Source organism: Danio rerio, chromosome 14 (genome assembly GCF_049306965.1).
Source record: "Danio rerio strain Tuebingen ecotype United States chromosome 14, GRCz12tu, whole genome shotgun sequence".
NCBI lineage: Eukaryota > Metazoa > Chordata > Actinopteri > Cypriniformes > Danionidae > Danio > Danio rerio.
Genome location: NC_133189.1, coordinates 5017644 through 5033580, shown reverse-complemented (window position 1 = coordinate 5033580; position 15937 = coordinate 5017644). Strand labels below are relative to the sequence as shown.

At 36.2% G+C, this 15937-nt stretch overlaps 2 protein-coding genes across 2 annotated transcripts in view; both read left to right on the top strand.

Moving 5' to 3' along the window:
* Positions 1-15937, top strand: part of guf1 (GTP binding elongation factor GUF1) — a 365280-nt gene that overhangs the window by 120627 nt on the left and 228716 nt on the right. The gene's annotated exons all lie outside the window — the stretch shown is intronic.
* Positions 1-15937, top strand: part of gabra2b (gamma-aminobutyric acid type A receptor subunit alpha2b) — a 164385-nt gene that overhangs the window by 58456 nt on the left and 89992 nt on the right. Inside the window, exons 5-7 of the mRNA XM_073922466.1 lie at positions 6419-6639; positions 15087-15169; positions 15298-15441. Of these exons, the coding sequence (XP_073778567.1) occupies positions 6419-6639; positions 15087-15169; positions 15298-15441 (448 nt within the window). The remainder of the gene's footprint in view (positions 1-6418; positions 6640-15086; positions 15170-15297; positions 15442-15937) is intronic.

The following is a 15937-nucleotide window of genomic DNA, read 5'->3' as shown; positions in this document are numbered from 1 at the left end:
AAAATATTACAAAACATATTATTTTCTAGCCTACATAAATATGAAAAACCACTGCTTTTATGTCTTCTTCATCTCGGGAGGCTTTTTCAGTTCATTCATAACAATTTGCTTTTGTATAATGTTATTATTAATAGCAGTATTATTTATTATATCCATATTTATATTTGTTTTATTAAAAACAAGCTTAGATTTGCCCACCTGTCAGGTTTTAGACCATAAGGGGCACATCATTTGTTTTAGGATATAACTCAGGTTTTATTATTTATTATTCATTTATTCGTTTGCTGGAAATCAGAACTGAATTTAGAAATAGTTTTGAAACGAGTATTTGCGCTTAACAAACAAAAGTATTTATTTATAGGCTAATTGATGTCTGTGCGTAAAGGTTTCCCTATCCAAGAGCGAAAGTGAAAGTAGATCCATTATCTCTCATTCTCACGCAGTAGATGCTCTGTTTAACAGTTTTCTGTTAAAAAACTGTTAACTGTTTGCTTCTGAAATGCTCATTTTTTCCACTTAGACTTACTTTGCGTCCTGTAAATAGTGAATGCGCTCTTGGCGCGACGCAGCTGGCTCTTAAAGGGAATGGGAGATGAGACTCTGATTGGTTTATTCTCAAAACACACCTATAACTCATTAAGAAAATAAACTCAACCCTTTTAGACCATGCGCCACGGCGCAAGGCAGATTTCCCGTCCTTAAATTAGCAAAAACGCGTCCTGACACGCCCTGAAAGCGTTTGCACCCTGCGTTTTGCGCTCTGCGCATGGACCGTCAAAATAGAGCCCATTAAGTTTTGTAAAATAATAAAACAAACGCCTTAATTCTAGCCAAAATAAAACATAAGACTTTCTCCAGAAGAAAACAATATTATAGGAAATACTGTGAAAATTTGGTTGTTCTATTAAACATCAATGTTGGAAATATTTGATATATATGTTGCAAAATATTTGGAATGTTTCGCAGGAGGGCTAATAGTTCTCAATTCAACTGTACGTGCACTTTCGTGAATGATTTGCTTGTGAATAATCCAGCGTAAATGTCGCCTGTACAGCAATCCCATAAACACTCACACCTGACCTCAGCCTGCTTGCTATGTGTGTGTGTGTAATAATGTGAGTGCTGGGATGGGATGTTAATGGTTGTTCTTATAAACCCTCCTCAGCCACCGGGACAATACAAGCCCCACGACTGAAATTAGACCTTCATAAGCATCTCATACAGTGCTGACTGGACCAAATGTCACGATCTGAGAGGCGTGCCAGAAAATGAGCTGTTCATCCATCAACAGCAGCACCTGCAACGGCGGGCCTGTGTGCTGACAGCATCTGAACAGCCATAAAACGTCTGTCGCAGTGCTTCTCTGACACTTCAGCCGTAAACCACAACTCTCAGTCCGGATCCTTTGCTGGAGAATTGATTTCATTTAGTCTAGCAGTGCTTTTAAATCAGGAAGTGATTCCCGTCAAGCAGCTTTTATCCCAGAAATCCTTTCATTTTCTCCTGGCGCTGTAGCTGCTTTTGTTCTAGATGTGCTTTAGATGAGTCCAGGACTGTTTCTGCTTTACATCAAATTTCTTTTCATTTTAAAATGTTGTAATAATGGGGACGCGGTGGCACAGTAGGTAGTGCTGTCGCCTCACAGCAAGAAGGTTGCTGGTTCGAGCCTCAGCTTGGTCAGTTGGCATTTCTGTGTGAAGTTTGCATGTTTACATGGGTTTTCTCCGGGTGCTCCGGTTTCCCCCACAAGTCCAAAGACATGCGGTACAGGTGAATTGGGTAAGCTAAATTGTCCCTAGTGTATGTGTGTGAATGGAAGTGTATGAAGGTTTCCCTGTGTTGGGTTACAGCTGGAAGGGCATCCGCTGCTTAAAAGATATGCTGGATAAGTTGGTGATTCATTCCACTGTGGGAACCCCAGATTAATAAATGGACTAAACCGGAAAAAGAAAATGGACGAATAATAATATCATGGCACTGTTGCCTGGCAGCAAGAAGGTCGGTCAGAATTAGTCAGAAGTCAGAATTATTAGCCCCCCTGTTTTTTTCCCCCAATTTCTGTTTAATGTAGAGAAGATTTTTTTTATATTGTATTATATATATATATATATATATATATAAATAAATAAATAATCGGACATACTGTGAAAATTTCCTTGCTCTGTTAAACATAATTTGGGAAATATTAAAAAAGAAAAAAAAAAATCAAAGAGGAGCTAATAATTCTGACTTCAACTGTGTATATATATATATATATATATATATATATATATATATATATATATATATATATACACACATACATACATATACACACACATGTATGTAAATTGTTACCACGACTGGGGTGGAGTGACAGGAGACAACAAGAGGTAAGATCCAATATGCAGTTTATTCAATGTCAGGCAAGCAGTGGTCATCAGGTGCAAACGGGTATATTTAGGCAGTTCAGAATCATAAACGTAAAACAAGCAAAAGGTCGAAAGGCAGGCGGCTAAACAGGATAACTAGGAATACAAAGCTAGGGTCTAAACACGGATAAACAAGACAGGGAGAAACGCTTCGTAATGTCACACTAGGAAAACAAGACTCGGCAAACTGGTAGCGTGAGAGAGTGGCTTATGAATGGGATGAAATTAGTCTGTGAATAAGGTCCAGCTGGTGATGCACTCAGGAAAGATGAATGGACAGACGTGCGTGTTTGGGAGCAGTGCATGTATGAAAATGTAGTCCTGGGAAAAGCGGAAATGTAGTTTAGAGAGTTTGTGAGAAAACCAGCAATCCTCTGGGAAGCGATCGCTGGTTGTGTGACATAAATATCCTGTTGTTTTTTTATTTAATTATTTATTTATTATTGAATTAATTAATTAATTTATTTATTTTTTTATTGTTTACCGGGCCTTATCTTATAATAATAACTGCCTTGTTAACTTTTAGTGTAATTTGTTTTGTTACAAAATCATATTGGTGCTTTTTGAATGTATTCCTGTTAAATGAAAGCCATATTTATATCGTGACCATTTTGTGTGTGAACCATCTGAACTGGACACGATTTATTCAAAAACTAAACATAATGTTCAAATAATCCAAACGAAAGAATGTGCATCTTCATTACCACATATACTTTGCTTTTACACATGAAATGTCACTTCAAATGTTTTCCAAACGATGTTTAACAGAGTAAGGAATATTTCACAGCATTTCATATAATTTTAATAAAATAAATTTTAATAATTCTGACTTTAAGTATATAAGGCATTTTAAAGGATGTGGTGATGAGCTTTGGGCTGGTATCTCCAGACATTTTCTAGTAGCTGAGAAAAGGATGTGATCACTCTCAGCAGTAGTTAAAGGTTTTAGCAATTGACTCTTTCCTGCTGCGCTGGAGTCTCAAATGGTGTAAACTCCACTGGCAAATCATCTAGCAAACTATGTTTAGACACAACAACAAAATAAGTGGCTAAAAAAAAGCATTGCTCTCCATACCCCAGGTCATTTAAGGCCAAGACAATGCTTGAATTTGAATCGCAGCATTGGGATTTGCTTAAACAGGAGCACAAACCCTGATGCAGACTTTTATAAGGTCATCCTATTGATTGGATTGTTACAACTGTGAATCCACCAGCAAATTTACTGCCAGTCAATCAGTGCGAGAGGGGTGTTGTTTGCCCAATTATCACAAACAAAACACCACGCAAGCACTTAGCGACAGAAAACATCCAGCAGATTCCCACAGATGCTGTAATGTGTCCCTGCATGGTCCACAAAATCTTACTGTATGTTGCACTGATATATTCGTGGATATAGCCGTAACAACTTTGTGTAGTTAAAATTATCGATTTCTTTGTTTATGCCAAAAGAGATTAGTGAGTTTAATCATTTAGCAGTTGATTTTATTCAAATTTACATTCAAATATTTCAAATATTTATTTATTTGTTTGTAGAGCAAGTAGTTTGACCGTTTTCTGCCGTTTATTATTCCTAGTCATTTCTTCCTTTAAGAGTTGAAATGCCGTCTATAACTGAATCGGAAGTTCTAAGACAATCGCGAAAACAGGCGCACTTCCGCATTTTAGAATAAGGTCAATAACAAGCTGTCTGTATAAACACACAGAGACACAGCACCACACTGTCTCTCATTCAAACACACACAAACATAGATGGCACCAAACAAACACACACATACTTAAGCCCTCGCAACAGGGAGAGCTTACGAAAAAAAAAAAAAAAACGAAAAAAATAAGCACTTTTCAGACGGTCCCTTACTGAGAGCTCCTCTCAGCGCGAGCTCTCCCGGCTAAACACATATTGCGAGGGCTTAAACGGAGCAGTGCTCGTAATGTCGAGCGAAAAAAAAGAAAGACAACTATGAAACATAACCAGCTTTGTCTTTTTGTAGGAAACACACTTTAGATCTTTTTAGGGTAAGAGGTTTTTGAGTTATTGCTGTCTATAACTGAATGTGTGTCAGGAATATCGAAAACAAAACCAACTGAACCGTGCACATTTCTGGCACCCCCCTGGATATACCAAGTCCTTAGCATTTGCCTATGGTGCCTATGCCACGGGCCGGCCCTGAGTTGGCTGTGTTGTAAATACTCGCGCTCACCTTCCTCACGACAGAGCGCGTAGGAGATAAATGACGTCAGTACATAATAACCGGTTATGATTATTACTAAACCGATACCGAATTGTCTGCATCGCGGTGCACCGAAGAAACAATTAATTTTGACACCCCTAAAGTCTAAAGTGCATGGCACAAAAGCATTCAGGGCATGTCCGAATGCACTGTTGCTATTTTAAGGATGGACAAATATGGTCTGCGCATGGTCTAACAGTGTTGTGCTTATTCTATTAATGAGTTCAGAGTGTGTTTTGAGCATAACGTGCATTAAACCAATCAGAGTCTCATCTACTATTCCCTTTAAGAGTTGAAACGCACCATTGCGCATTTGCTATTTACATGGCGGACTTTGTAAGTGGATAAACTGAGCACTTCGTTAGAGAGAATGCAGTTAACCCGACCATCTGCGGTGAGAATAAAAAATGAGCCTCCTCCATTTGGTCTCTTTACTTTACTTTTACTCTTTACTCCTTTACTTAGGTGGAGTAAAGAAACGATGTCATACTCACTCCACTGAACACATCCATTAGCCTACATATTTAATTTAGTTTGTTAAGTGCAAAGATTTGTTTCAAAACTATTTCTAAATTCCGTTCTAATTTCCAGCAAACAAATAAATGAACAATAATAGTGAAGTGTTTTAAAAAAAACTGAGTTATTTCCAAACACACGTCCTGTTCTTATCCCTTATATGGTGATGCAAACGTCTCGAAAACCCAACAGGTGGACAAATCTAAACTTGTTTTAATTAAAACAAATATATATATATATATATATATATATATATATATATATAAAATAAATCTGCTAATAATAATAACATTATACAAATGAAAACTGTCATGAATAAACGGAAAAGAGCCCCCAAGATTTTTATATTTATATAGAAAATAATAGTTTTTGAAACATTTTAATCCTTTATTTTTAAAGATATTTGTGTGTTGCTGTACATCCTGTGTGTATTCAGCAACGTGTTAGCGTTTGGACCTGCATAAGCGCATAATTAACACGCTCTCTTAGTTGATCAATGCAGTCTATTTCAGTGTCTCAAAATAGCAACACACCAACAATGCGTCTTAACACACCTCCTTTACAGACCAGCACACCCATTCCACAAAGTGCTGCAAATAGATTTTCTATCTAAACAATGTGGCGAAAAACAGGAAAATTATGGTTGCGCTGGTCTGAAAATAGCAACAAATCACGCCAAACACATCTTGCACCTTATTGTGCCATGTGTATGATAGGGCCCTAAGTCTTCAAGTCTATATTGTTGTGGATGTTTGGAAAAAGGAGAGAGTGTCCAATTGGTGGTTTATCAAGCAAATTTAACAAATTCCAAATGGTTTTGTGGTCCAGGGTCAAATACAGTTGAAGCCAAAATGATCACCCCTCCTGTGAACAGAGCAAGGAATTTTTCGCAGTATTTCCTATAATATTTTTTCTTCTGGAGAAAGTCTTATTTGTTTTATTTTGGCTAGAATAAAAGCAGTTTTAATTGTTATACAATGACTTGCCTAATTACCCTAACTTGATTAATTAATCAAGTTAACCTAGCCTTTAAATGTCACTTTAAGCTGAATACCAGTCTCTTGAAGAATATCTAGTCAAATATTATTTACTGTCATCATCCTCAAGAATAAAATAAATCAGTTATTTGAAATGAGTTATTAAAACTATTATGTTTAGAAATGTGTTGAGCAAATCTTTTCTTCATTAAACAAAAATTGGGGGAAAAAATTCAGGAGGGCTAATAATTCTGACTTCAACTGTATGTGCTTATGTTTTTGGCAGGAATACACTATCGACGTGTTCTTCAGGCAGAGCTGGAAGGATGAGCGGCTGAAGTTTGAGGGACCGATGAACATTCTGCGCTTGAACAACCTGATGGCCAGTAAGATCTGGACGCCAGACACTTTTTTTCACAACGGGAAGAAATCTGTCGCGCACAACATGACCATGCCCAACAAACTGCTGCGGATCCAAGATGACGGCACCCTGCTGTACACCATGAGGTATGAAAGGTGTTATTTGTACTAAATGCCTTTGTCTTACAGATGTTTCCGGATTTTCAGAAGTATAAAAAAACACAACAAGCCTCATTTGAAACGTTTTGTGCTTTCCAAGTTTAAAGCACAAGTTCGTCTTTCAGATGAGATGTTAAAGCGAGGTCCTGGCTCTCTGTGGTCATTCTAACCCCAGTACCCTGGCCAAATTTCCCTCATCAGCCCTTACCGATTATGGTCTCCCAATCATCCCTATCCACTGAGTTGGCTCTATCACTGTCTCTCCACCTATAGCTGGTGTGTGGTGAGCGCACTGGCACCGTTGACCTAGGACTGCCATCACATGATCCAAGCGGATGCTGCACACTGGTGGTGGTGCGGAGAGACCCCCCTCATGATTGTAAAGCGCTTTGGGTGTATGGCCATAAACAATAAATGCGCTATATAAACACACATTACATTATTTTACATAACATTACAATGACTGGAAGACCCGAAAGATGCTGAGACTTTTATTTTAGTACGTTTATGTGCTTTCAACTGAAGGTGATTATTAAGTAGGGGGCGGGGCTTTCTTTTTGCACACCATTCTCACACAGCAAACTAACAGTATGAGGGGCGTGGCTAAGAATATTGTGGCTGAAGCGTCAAACTGACGTCAACAGAACAACCAACTCTACAAACACTGAAGCAAATAGTCAGACTTTGATTGAAGATTACCAAACATTTCTTTCCCCAGTGTACTAACTTGCATGGATTAATTGTTTGCCAAAAGACCAGCTATGTCGCTAGAAAAAAAAAATAATAATAATAAAAATTAAAAAAAAAAAAAAAAAAAAAAAATATATATATATATATATATATATATATATATATATACATATATATATATATATATATATATATATATATATATATACATATATATATATATACATATATATATATATATATATATATATATATATATATATATACATATATATATATATATATATACACACATATACATACAATTAAGTGCACAGCATGCCATATCATCTGATAACTGTAGGAAATAATTACAAAAAGCAACTGGCTGTGCAAAGCCACATAAAACAACACACAAATATGATGTATATGCCGAGTTCAGCGGCTAATAAGCCGGAATCAGCTAAGATGACGTGATAGCAACCAGCGAGACCTAGCTGTCACTCAAGTGGCCACGCCCCTTTATTATGCAGACTTAATATAACTCAATATAAATGAAACAGATGAGTTAAAAAAATTTAAATTATCCCCCTCATAACAACAACAAGAATCAGTCCAAGGCACTCGAAAAATGTGAAAAATGTAAAAAGCCTTTATTCACATGGCTAAATCTCTAAAAACCTACCCGTTTCGGTAAGAAGAATGACAATCTGTAAAGCATCTATAGAAAAACTGTTTTACAAAAAAGAACAAAAGTCTTAATTCACCATTTAAACCTGAAAATCTGGTTGCTTTCAATGTATAGATCTATACATCTATGTTCTATGCTTTACAGATTATCATTATACATTGTTGTATGTGTTTGTATATATATATGTATTTTCCTTTTTTTTTCTTCTCTCTCTCTTTCCCATATATGCAAGTGGGTGTTTGTGTATCTATGCTAAATTAATAATGATAGTTGACTTTGTTTTTTTAATTATTTGAGATGTTTAAATGAGTCATGTGACCATAGTATTCAAAAGAGACTCTAGACGCACCTGATCACTGTTACACTGATGAAGGCAGATTCATTTTTCGAGTGCCTTTGACTGATTCTTGTTGTTGTTTTGATGAATCCCATACCCAAAGAGCATCGACCAAATATTTGAGTTACCCCAGAGCGCTTTTTGTTTGTTTTTTCTGGATTATCCCCCTCATAGTTGTCATAAAGTGTAAGATTAGCTATACACACCAAAACCGCTTTTGTACTAGGCTGTAAACACCTTTTATTCTGCTGTGAAGTTGGCCATTTTAACATTGGTGTCAATAGAAATGTACTCTATTATGGAGACAGGCCTAGTGGAATTTCAATGAATTGCAGCAGCTTTTGTATTGTCTTCATGAGGGAGAGAGGGATGTTGCTGCTTGATTTTCACACATTCATTTTTAAAATAATAGTTTTTTTTTTTATGAAACTGACATAAATAAATAAGACATAAACTAAAATATATGATATATTATGTTACCTTTTTGTGACATTTATTTGCACTCTGCTTTTGGAAGTGCATATAAAGTGAATATAGCAGAACATTGTTGATAAAAACAACATCTTCTAGACATCAACAAACATCCAGACCTCAAGCACTGCTATAATGCAATGTTTTCAGGTCAAAACAAAAGTTGTTCTGGACAGCCATTGAAAATCCTATATTAGAAGCATGTTAATTTGTTAAAAACCCATGTGGTTTTGAGTAGGAAATGTTGAAGGGTCATTTCAAGGCAGTTCAAAGAAAGGACAGTAACTCCTTTTATCTGCACTTTGATATTTTTGACTTTTTCTTTGACACGCAGCTACATTAGACACTACATGAAAAGTAATATCTGAAAAAAAGCATGATAGGGGTGCTTAAAATTACTATAAATCACTTTAAAGTCATATTTGACACAAACAAGTAATTGTCATGGCCATAAAATCTGTTCAAAAACTGATCTAGCCTATTAGTGTGATCTAATGAAGTGTAATCCAATTCTTCCGAAGTCATAAAATAGTTTTGTGTTCGACGCACACCCACAACTGAATGCCTTCCAGTGCATTTCCTGTGAATAATGACTTTAATTCAGACCTTTTCCTCACGTAATGCTATCAGAATTGATAATTTTGGTGAAGGATCCATTTAGCTCATATAGTGGGTGGCAAATGGAGTCATTCCTCATGTAAATCCCCCGAATCACCTTGCATTTGCTGAGAATTACAATAATTCCTCTCTGGCCGACTCCCACGGTGTGACGGTCCTCAGTTCTGCATTGATTTAGCCACTAATGAAGATGTTTCATCTCTCTTCAGAAACATGACACTCACTATTGCAGGAGCTGATTTACCTACAACCAGTTAAAGCACACATGGAATCAAACTGAACAGATTGATTTTTGTTAGCTAGCATTGCTAGTTTTGTGGTAAAAAGTTCCTCTGTGCGTGGCATTAAGATACTAAGAAAACAATTGTTTGCCCTTGTAATCTAAAATTGAAGTGTAAAAATGCACTACCTGTTTGTTTTGAGTTGAATTCTCAGATTACGTCGATCTGGGGTATTGGGTGTGGCTAATATACTTAAAAACAAACCAAGCTTGTGCAGCACTGATGCATGGTTTGCAAACGTAACATTCTGTAGTGCATTTAGTTATTGTTTAACGCCATTTGGCAATTTTACAGTTGGCATCCTTCATATTCATCAGTCACATGAAGTCTCTCGATTGTTGTGTGTAATGATTTTGCGTCTTGTTGGACGATATTTAATACTTAATACTTTTTAATACACTGCACAAGATTGTTGTTTTCATATACGTGACTTTGTGATTTAATGGATGGGATTTACAAGACTGAGTACTCTACTTAGCCAATCATTCATTCATTCATGTTGCTTTGGCTTAGTCTCTGATTTATCAGGAGGCGCCACAGCGGAATGAACCACCAATTCGAGCATATGTTTTACGCAGCAGATGCCTTTCCAGGCGCAACCCAGTACTGGGAAACACCCATAAACACTCATATTTACAAACACAATCATATACTAAGGCCAATTTAGCTTACCCAATTCCCCTATAGCACTTGTCTTTGGACTTGTGGGGGAAATCGGAGCACCCAAAGGAAACCCTCACCAACACGGGAAGAACATGCAAACTCTACACAGAAATGCCAGCTGGCTCAGCTGAGGCTCGAACCAGCGACCTTTTTGCTGTGAGGCAACAGTGCTAACTACTGAGCCACCATGCCGCCCCTTAGCCAATGACCATAGACAAAAAACTAAAAATGATAGGGAAAGTAGTGAAGTTAAAGCAGGGCTCGAACCTTTAACCTTTTTTCTTGGTAGCACCGGTGCTCCTAACTTCAAAAATGTAGGCGCACCAGACAAATGTTGTTGCACCCACCAAAAATGATGAGCACCTTTACTACACATTTTACACTAACAGATATTAACACTCTAATCACAACTAACAAATAAACAAAAATCTGCATGTGCTCATCACCGGCCAGCTGCACGCACCGCTTGATGTGAATGAGATGAACTGAGATAACAGTATGCTGTTCTCAGAGGTGGTGTCTCTAATATTAGACAGAGGGTATTGACATATAACTTATTATTTGCATACGTCATCTTAATAGCAATAACTTTTTTTTTTCATGAGCTGCAATATTATCTGGCGATTGTGAACACGCGGTAAATCAGTCGTACAACTGATTAAATAACGTTAGAACGTTTTGCGCTTAAAATGTGTAGATTCAGTGACAAACACTGTTACCTGAAAACTCCGTCCCACGTCTGGCTTTACAGTGAATGCTTTAGTCATTTCCATACAGTGGCGCCCCCAGAAAATTTTCTTAGTGGTGGCCAAGTAAGGCCACAACAAATCTTGTGGTGGCACACAAAAAAATATGAATTGTGTATATATTGTGAATGAGGAGTAATGTTATATTTTTGTTTTTGGTAAAATAAATAATGACGTTTTAATGAATTCCAATAATTACTCTTGAAATATTGTAATTTAAGCAAGTACAAGTGCAAACCAAATAAAAAGCAATATTTAGTCTAAAACCTCTTTCCGGTAAGTTATTTCTTGTACAACATACAATTGTTGCCATGTCTAACATTAATGAATTATGACTGATGAATATGATTAATGAATGAATTAATAAACCAAACAAAACCCAACAAAATTTTGAAAAGCAGATTTCAAAATGCATCTAGTTATTTATTTTGGATTTGTGGTTTTCAATCAGATGAAACACAACTTTCTCATTTCAAAAATAATAATTTCTTAATAAAAAGTGTGCAATGTCAGTGAATCAGCTTCGTCAGTGGCGCTGATCAATCCACAATAATTTAGTGGCTGCATTTTATTTATTCATTTATTTATTGAAGTATTGTGAATTTAAGTAAATACATTTAAATTAATAATATCAGCAACTATCATATCGGGGTGGCCACAGGGGTGGCCAGAGTTTACACAAGGGTGGCCGTGGCCACCCCTGGCCACCCCTTGGGGGCGCCCCTGTTTCCATAGCGGACTTTAAACACGGGAAGTCTGTTATCCCCTCTTCAAAAAGTGTAAATGCTGGATTGATATTCATGAAACGATCACTAATCTGCAGACGTGTCATTATTTGTAACTTTAGGTGGTTTCTAAAACTACATCTGTCAGTGTTGTGTTCACTCTCTCGTATCGGAAGAACCGAGCGATTGACAGCTGATGTTAACTAATCCCTTCGCGATCTGTTCTAGCGCAGTGGGCCAATAAGACGAGCTTGAAGGCGGGGCAAGCATTGCGGGCATTGTTTACAGCAGCAAGTTGACATGTCAACTGTTTTAAACTATTCCTGAAGCGCGCTGCGTTTGGTGTTTTTAGGTGCGAAGATGCGTGAATGCCTCCGAATTCCGGTGAACATTTTGCTGTGAAAACTGGTCGCACGACAACAATTATATGCACTCGCACAAATGCTCCCTAATATATTTATTTGGAGGCCGGATAGATACAATTTCAAAGACAAAACAGTCAAAATATTGACACCTGTAAAGTACCGATACAGTTGTAAAAAATCTACAATTCCTGAGAAAAAAACTACTCAATTAAAGTAATTTGAGTGTTTGTAATTCATTACTTTGCATCACTGATTATAACCGACGTATTCAAGAGTCTGCGAATATCCTCATCGGTCTCTTTAATTACCTGCAGACAAAACAGAAGAGCACGAGCAGTGATATATTGTTGCGTGTCATGTACACAAGCCTCCAAACAACCCGGCCTTTCATAATGACTCTGCTCTGTTCGTCCTGACGCCGCTCCAGAACACATCATGACACTCTCCAACACGTACCCTCTCAATTCTCCTTTTTTTTCCCCTCTCTTCTTAATAGCTCTCTCGCTCCCAGCTCTTCCTGTGAGCACAAACGCTCCTCGCCGCTGCCAAATCAATGAGAGCCTGACTCAGCCGTGAAGCTGAAGCTGAAAAAAAGAGACAAACTTAAAAGAGAGAAAGAGGCAGGCAGAAATGGAAGTGGAAAAATTGACTGCCAGAACTCATAGGAATTTATAGGAATACTGGTATGATACTGTCAATAATATATTGAATAATTAAAGTACAAGTGCAATCAAAACTCACCATGTTGATTTTGTTTTCTCATGCTGCTAGTTTTGTGGTAAACAATTAATCTGTGCATGTCATTAAGTAAAATTGTTTGCCCTTGTAATCTTAAATTGAAGTTTAAAACGCACTTGCTTGTTTGCAGTTAAATCCTCAGATTAGGTCTGTCTGAGGTGTTGGGCGTGGCTAGCATACTTAACCACGCCCCTCCAGCTGTCAATTTTGACAGCAAACAGAAATGGAGAGCAGGAGGAGTCTGTTTGGTTGTAACAACTCTCCCCAAACTCTTTTCCAGATATTTTTGAATGAAATACTTACTTTACTACATCCAATCAGCTTGCAGTATGAAAAGCAAGCCACACCCACTGCTTTCTCATTGAATTTTCCTTTTCTCTAGGGACTGTGTCGAAGTATATCACAGCTTCTGGTTCATGCAGACTTTTAAGGAATAGTTCCCCCACATATAATCACTATTTTCTTACTCTCAGGTTGTTATAAATGTTTCTTTCTTCTGCTGAACATAAAAGAACATATTTTGAAGAATGTTTGATTAGCAGATGGTTGACCGTGTAATTGACTTCCATAGTAGAAAAAAATATCTATATTTTTATAAAGCATCATTAGTGTTTTATACGTAAGCAGGAAAATGAGCAACTCCTTTTTATTGTGCATGAATTAAAACTCTTATTCTCAATGGTGCATATCAATAAAAACGATTAAATATTATATAATGTGTTCATTTAGTTAAAACATGGCAAACATGCTTAAGATTTAATAAAAAACGAGAAAAGTATTTTTAAAATAATAGAATATTTTGCAATGATTTGTAAAAAGGGCAGCAAGAAGTTCGCTGGTTCAGGCCTCAGCTGGGTCAGTTGGCATTTCTGTTGGAGTTTGCATGTTCTCCCCGTGTTCGTGTTGGTTTCCTCCGGGGGCTCCAGTTTCCCCCACAAGTCCAAAGACATGAGGTATAGGCGACTTGGGTAAAATAAATTGTCCGTAGTGTATGAGTGTGATAATAATAATAATTATTATGTTTACAGTTATTATTATTATTATTATTATTATTATCATTATTATTATTATTATTATTATTATTATTATTACAGTGATTATTATTATTATTATTATTATTATTATTACAGTGATTATTATTATTATTATAATAACAATTATTATTCTTATTTATTATTGTTGTTGTTGTTGTTGTTGTTATTTTTATCATTATAACGATTATTATTACTATAATTATAATGATTATTTTTATTTATTATTATTATTTATTATTATTATTAACTATTATTATTATTATTTTTATTATTATTATAAAATTATTATTATTGTTATTATTTATTATTGTTGTTGTTGTTGTTATTTATTATTATAACAATTATTATTATTATAATTATAATGATTATTTTATTAATTATTATTATTATTATTATCATTATCATTAACTATTAATATTATTATTATTATTATTAGTAGTAGTAGTAGTAGTAGTAGTAGTAGTAGTAGTATTACGATTATTAGTAGTATTATCCATGTTTGTAAGCTGTAATACAATTTTCTGGATTTTTGATGAAAGGTAAGTTTTAACAAAATACATTTTAGGACATTCTTTAGTGTCCTTGCTGCATAAAAATATTTATTTATTTTTAAAAAGCCTTACCCAAAACCGTTGAATGACTGATTCGAAAGTTTAAGCATTTATTTGAAACCATTCAATGTCATTGCTGGACAAAAACATACATTTCTCTTAACTGATTGAGCAGAAAGTTTAAAGAAACAGCATTAAAGGGATTGTTCACCCAGAAATTTATATCTATCAACTACTTATTCACCCTCACGCGGTATTAAACCTGGCTTTCTTGTTCTGTTGAACCCAAAACAGGATATTCTGAAGAATGTTAGAAAAACGGCGGCCATTGACTTTCATGAAAATACTATGGTAGTCAGTGGTTACCAGTATCCAACATTCTTCAAAATATCTTACTTTGTGTTCAACAGAAGAAAGAAACTCAGAGAAAAAGAGGATTAGAACAATGAAGCGTGAGTAAATTATTTTTTGTGTGATCTGTCCCTTTAATTTGAAACCATGGCATAAAATTTCTGCATTTCTGATGTTTGCGCATGTAAATTGCAGGTTGACAGTGCATGCTGAGTGCCCGATGCATCTTGAAGATTTCCCCATGGACTTCCACTCCTGTCCGCTGAAATTCGGCAGCTGTGAGTATCATCTGGAATCGTTCACCAAGACATCATAGAGAGTCTTTCTTGCATACTGACTGGTTTAAACAAAAAAAAAAATGCAAACAATCATCTGCAAAGTTTTAATTTAGGAATCGTCCCTGCAGATGCTTACACGACGACAGAAGTGACGTACACCTGGACGAAGAACGCATCCAACTCTGTGGTGGTAGAAGAGGAGAGCTCTAGACTCAACCAGTACGATCTTCTGGGACAAACTGTGGGGAATGAAACCATCAGATCCAGCACTGGTGAGATTTGTTTAAACTTTAACAACAATTTGTGAAGTTATGATGACCTAGAGTGGTTAATCGAATTTAAATTGCAAATGAGATTGATGAAAGATGCGATTGTCTTGCACATCTTCTCACGGAAGAACAGTATGACTTGTAGTGAATCTCCTCCGAAGGCCAGAGGGCGCTCTTGTGTAAACGCTCTAACCTGTCTAAATACACATGAAGAAACCCAGGGGAAATTAGCATTTGCTGAATAAACGGGAGATTTAACTGCTTTCATTGATTGAGCTTGACTAATAAACACATGACTATGGAATCATCTCACAGAAGAGTTTATTTCAAACACTGGACTGTAGTTATGAGGTGAGTTTGGAGTAAAAACATGCTAGTATATGTTGTAATATCACGTGTAGATTTTACTACAGCCGTTATCCACTGAGAAGCAAAACGATCATCTCGATGTCATTATCGACTGATTAAAGCAAAGTCAAAAGTAAAACTTTTTTTTTTT